At 43.3% G+C, this 5,508-nt stretch overlaps 1 protein-coding gene across 1 annotated transcript; it reads left to right on the top strand.

Annotated features, from left to right (window-relative positions):
- Positions 1-839: 839 nt before the first annotated feature.
- On the top strand, positions 840-4,775 carry LOC125546407 (disease resistance protein PIK6-NP-like). The gene is made up of 4 exons (XM_048710664.1): positions 840-1,785; positions 2,025-4,067; positions 4,218-4,260; positions 4,440-4,775. The coding sequence occupies exons 1-2, from the start codon at positions 965-967 to the stop codon at positions 3,976-3,978; spliced, it is 2,775 nt and encodes a 924-aa protein (XP_048566621.1). The 5' UTR covers positions 840-964; the 3' UTR covers positions 3,979-4,067; positions 4,218-4,260; positions 4,440-4,775.
- Positions 4,776-5,508: the final 733 nt, after the last annotated feature.

Raw genomic sequence — 5,508 nt, 5'->3', positions numbered from 1 at the left:
CGGCAGCGGTTGCTGTTCTGGTGCGCTAGTCCTATGGGGCCTTAGCACGACGACTTCCCGACTATCTACTGCAATAAGTTTTGCCCGGCTCCATTGAGGAAGGGGCGATGATGGTGACGCGCCTTCGGCTTAGCTTCGGTGCTTGTAGTCGTCGCTAGGTGGTCTGCTGATCTGGATGTAATTTTATTTTTCTGATGTTCGTTGTACTGCCATGATTGAAGATGAATTTATCAGAAGTTTTTTTTAAAGCAGTACACAATTCATGCAACTTAAGATAAATACTATTGAAATTTTTTTCAGATAGAAAGTTAACGGTATACGATTTTGTTTCATAAAAAATGGTGTACCTTTTGGTATATAATCTACATTTTATTTGTTAAATTGATGGTCAAATTTGAACCTGAAAAACGTAAGTGCTCTTTTTTTTAGATAGGAGGGACTAACCATACCAGATAAAGCGTACATAGTGTCATTACATTTAACTAGCTGCAGCTTTGATTCATCCAAGGATGGTGGTAGCAGTATTCAAAGAAAAAGTATTCAAGTAGTAATTATCTTGTCAGTGCATGTGATGGTGCATCGGTTGTAGTAATCTTTGTGATTACTCTGTGATGTTACCGTTTGCACAATTTGGCAGTTAGTGCTATTCAACTAAGTGCCGACCTGAGTACCCAGTAATCTAGGCAGCATCCAAGGCCATTGTCGCGTGTTCTTGTATAGAGGGAGAGACACAGCTCACGTGCCTGCGCATGACCGCTTTTACCAATACCCTAAAAGCTGTGCTGCATCACATGAATAATCTATCTTTACCACACCCCAAAACCAAGGGCAAAACACCTATCTCAACCCACTTTCACATTTTCTCCTCTACACCAGCAAACGAATAGCACACTGTGAGAGCATCCCTTGTTCCGCTCACACTGCCAAAACACTAGCACAATCTCACACCCATAGAGGTCTAGCCATGGAGGTCGCCATGCTGGCCATCCGTCCCCTCCTCCCGAAGCTGGGGAGCCTGCTCGCAGGCGAGTTCACCTTGGAGAAGCGCGTGAGGAAAGGCATCGACACCCTCAACAGGGAGCTGAAGCTGATGCATGCCGCCCTCGGCAAGGTGGCCAAAGTGCCGCCGGATCAGCTCGACGAGGGGGTCAAGATCTGGGCAGGAATGGTGAGGGACCTGGCCTACCACATGGAGGACATCGTCGACACCTTCATGGTGCGCGTCTATGATGGATCTTCCAACCCGAAGAACAGAGTGAAGAAGTTACTCAAGAAGACAGGCAGATTATTTAGTAAGGGTAAAGATCACCATCGAATCTCCGATGCTCTAAAACAAGCGGTTGCTCGGGCTGAACAGTTGGCTGAGCAGCGCCAAAGGTACGAGGTGGAGACGCCAGACACTGGCCCTGGTATTAGCATTGGTCCTCGCATCAAGGCTATGTACACAGATGTGACAGAGCTCATTGGCATCGAAGAACCACGAGAAGAGTTGATCAACATGTTACTTCAGGGTGATGATTGGTCGAATAATCCATTGAAGACGGTCTCAATTGTTGGATTTGGCGGGTTAGGCAAGACGACTCTTGCCAAAACAGTGTATGACAAGATCAAAGTGAAATTTGATTGTCGTGCCTTTGTGTCGGTTTCTCAGAATCCCGACATAAAGAAAATATTGAAGGATATTCTTTTTGGGCTTGACAAGGACAAGTATGCAAAGATATATAATGTATCACGAGAAGCAAGCCATCTCATAGACGAACTCATTGAATTCCTCAATGACAAAAGGTATGCCTCATTTTTTTCATGCTATAGATCGATAGCCGTTTCATCTAGTAAATTCAAAACCACGTTGTATTGGTTTATACACATCCTAATAGCACATACTTAATTGGTTAGTTATAGGTTTACAGTGTTTCATGTAAATTTTTGGGGTTTAATATGGTCCATTTTACCGTAAATATAACCTGTAGTCTCTCCTTATAAAATACCTTATATCTGTCTTCATTTATTGATTATTAATATAGGTATCTCATCATAATTGATGACATATGGGATGAAGAATCATGGGAAATAATCAAGCTTTCTTTCTTCAAGAAGAGTCTCGGAAGTCGATTAATCACGACAACCCGCAATGTCAATGTCGCTAAAGCATGTTGCACTTCTACTGATGATATTTATAGAATGAAACCTCTTTGTGATGATGTCTCAAGAAGGCTCTTCTGCAAAAGAGTATTTTCTCCCAGTGAAGGATGTCCTCATGAGTTGTTGGAAGTATCTCAACACATCTTGAAGAAATGTGGCGGAATACCATTAGCCATTATCACTATAGCAAGTCTTCTGGCTAATAATCACCGGATGAAAACAAAGGACCACTGGGATGCCGTGCTCAACTCCATTGGCCGTGGACTCACAGAAGATCGCAATGTAAAGGAGATGAAGAAGATATTATTATTCAGCTATTATGATCTACCTTCTTATCTTAAGCCATGCTTATTGTATCTCAGTATCTTTCCAGAAGATCATCTGATTATGAGACGCCAGCTGATATTGAAATGGATATCTGAAGGTATCGTTTATAGTGAAGAAGAAGAGACTAGCTTATATGAGCTCGGTGACAGCTACTTCAATGAGTTAGTAAACAGAAGTATGATACAGCCGATAGGTATTGATGAGGAAGAGAAAGTAGAAGCTTGTCGTGTACACGATATGGTGCTTGACCTCATATGTTCATTGGCTAGTGAAGAGAACTTTGTCACTATATTGAATGGCACCAAGAGAATAATTCCTGACTCACAAAGCAAGGTCCGAAGATTGTCAATCCAAAATAGCAATGTAGAAGTGGCTACCATCAGTATGGCTCAAGTAAGATCAATTTCTATTTTCACAAATGATAATGTTGACCAGCCGTACAAAGTTTCAAGCTGTCCAGTTTTGCGTGTGTCGGATTTAGAATATTGTCCGTCTCCAGACACTTGGAATTTTTTGCATTTGAGGCTGCTACGACTGAAAGGTCATGGGGTTAAGGAGCTTCCAATGGAAATAGGAAAGCTATTGTTTTTGCAAGTCCTGGATATTAGTGAAACAAGTATAAAAGAAATACCTTCAAGTATTGTTGCACTTGGTCGTTTGATGTACTTGCATCTTGGCTCGGGTGTGAAGCTCCCGTCCGGGGTTGGTAACTTAACTTCCCTAGAAGTGCTAATGGGACTGACAGTGGGTAAAACACGGGGATCTTCTGACAGCTGTAATCACCATCTTGTGAAAGAGCTGTGCAATTTGACCAAGCTGAGGGTGCTCCATCTTTATTGGGGAGTTTTGGATGAGAGCATAGCTAAAACTTTGGTGGAATCCCTAAGTAATCTCCACAGATTGCAAGTGCTAGAGATTTTTGGTGGCAAAGGCGGACATGTCAATCTCATGCACGATGGTTGGGTGCCGTCTCAACAACTCCGTAGAGTATTCATTATGGATTGCTCGTTCTGGACACTGCCGGCATGGATTAATCCTTCATCGCTTCCTCTGCTCTCGTATCTGGTAATAACTCTGAGTAAAGTGCGACCGGAGGACATCCCGCTTCTTGGGATGTTGCCCGCCCTTCGTCATCTCAGTCTAAGCGTTGATGGATATGGGTCCCGACCTGGGCTGGTGGTAACGGAAATGGAAAAGTCTGTTGTTACTGCTGATGCATTTCCATGTGTTGAAGTGTGCTGCTTCCATGGTATCGTTATTGCGCCATCTAAATTTCCACGAGGAGCCGCACCAAGGCTTAAAGGACTTCACTTCTGGTTCCCAGCTAGGTGGATCGTCCGTGGCGACAATGATTTGAGCATGGGGCACCTCCCGTCCCTCAAGGAAGTCTGGGTTTGCCTTTTGCATAGGCAAGCCAGCGATGAGGTGGTGGAGGAAGCAGATGCGGCTCTAAGGGCCGCAGCGGAAGACCATCCCAACCGTCCCGTCATTAAAATCAACAGAATTTAGAAATATCTCCTTCCTTCATTCATTCAGAAATCTATTGACGCCGAATTCGCATCAGCTGACTGATGTGCAGCTAAACTGAATAGGAACAGGTATACATCTCTCTTGAATTCCCGTTTTCTGCAACTAGTGCTCCCAAGTGCCCATTCCTCTCTCCGGATTTCTGCAACTAGTGTTTTTCATTCCTTACTTTTCATAGTGTTCAGTAATCATTTCCCCACTTTTTTCTTCTTCATTTTCAGGTGGATCAAGGGCTCGATTCATCTTTTCCTGCAGCATCATCAGGTACAACCAATCGACTGTTCTTTCACCATTTTCCCTAGCTAGTGTGTTTCCTTATCCTGTTGGGTTGCAATGTTAATTAGTATGAAGTACGAACTCTGTTTTCTTTCTTCGTCCTGTTACATGCACTCAACTGAACCATTTGCATGCATGCATGTGTGTGCTTCCAAATGGCGTTGCAGGTGGGAGGAGCTAACTGCAGATTAGTTTCGTCGACGTCTACGACTCGACCGCTTCGATGAAGAATCGGACGATGAGGGTCTACAGCACTACGTTTGATCCGTCTTCCTTGCGCAGCGAACGAGATGAAGCGCTCATTATGTTTGTCCGCTCATGTCCGAATTCCCTTCTTGCTCCCGGCAGGCAATTCAGGAACCACCAAGTTTGTAGGGCATTTTGCCCATGATGATGAATTATTGCAGCTGGCTGGTTTGCCTATTAATCCTTCGCTGCCCTGCTTGATTTGTTCCTAGCAGCTTAATTTTAGACTCTATGCTGATTTGTTTCTAGCAGCTTAATTTCAAACTCGATGCCCCGTTCAGTTTGTACGATGATTTTGTAAACTTTCACCTTATATTTGTCATGTTGGTTCGATAAAACGAAATAAACAGGGGTCCGATCCGTCTTGCTGACCTGTGTCGACGGTTGGATCTTGGAACTTTGTGCTATAGTAGTTCATCGTACATGTACATACCAGCTGTGGTTGGAACATGGAAGACACGAGGATCGATTGGATGCTAGACCAGCTTTAATCCATCCCTAAAAGTTAATTAGACCTCCAAAAACCATGGGTATTAGGTGTTTTTAATTTTCAAGACCTAATTTAATTCCATAAGCCAAGAGGTTAGTGTCGAACCACCAACATCGACGGCAGACAAGCACGAGACGGAAACAAGAAGGAATAAGTATCAGCGCAAAGTCTTGCGATCATTGATGGTGCTGAGGTACTGCCATGCGGGATTTCTGCTGCTCTGATGACAGAACAGGTTGACACTATCGACAGCGATGAGAATTGGGCTCAGCGCCAGAGATGCAAAAAAAAAGTGTCAAATCTAGAAATAATTTAAATGGATTGCTGAAATTTTATAATGCAGCTGAATTTGTACATTATAAATATGGCTTACACTTGTTTTCCTTGTTTGAAATGTGACAGAGCCATGTCAGAATGTGAAAGGGTCAATTTTTTGGCCGGAAATTGTGCTCATTTCAAAAGTGCTTGAGAAAAGCAAAATAAATAAATAAAAGTGGTAA

This window comes from Triticum urartu, chromosome 3 (assembly GCF_003073215.2).
Source record: "Triticum urartu cultivar G1812 chromosome 3, Tu2.1, whole genome shotgun sequence".
NCBI lineage: Eukaryota > Viridiplantae > Streptophyta > Magnoliopsida > Poales > Poaceae > Triticum > Triticum urartu.
Note: the sequence above shows the minus strand (reverse complement) of the source record. Positions and strands in the feature narration are given on the sequence as shown.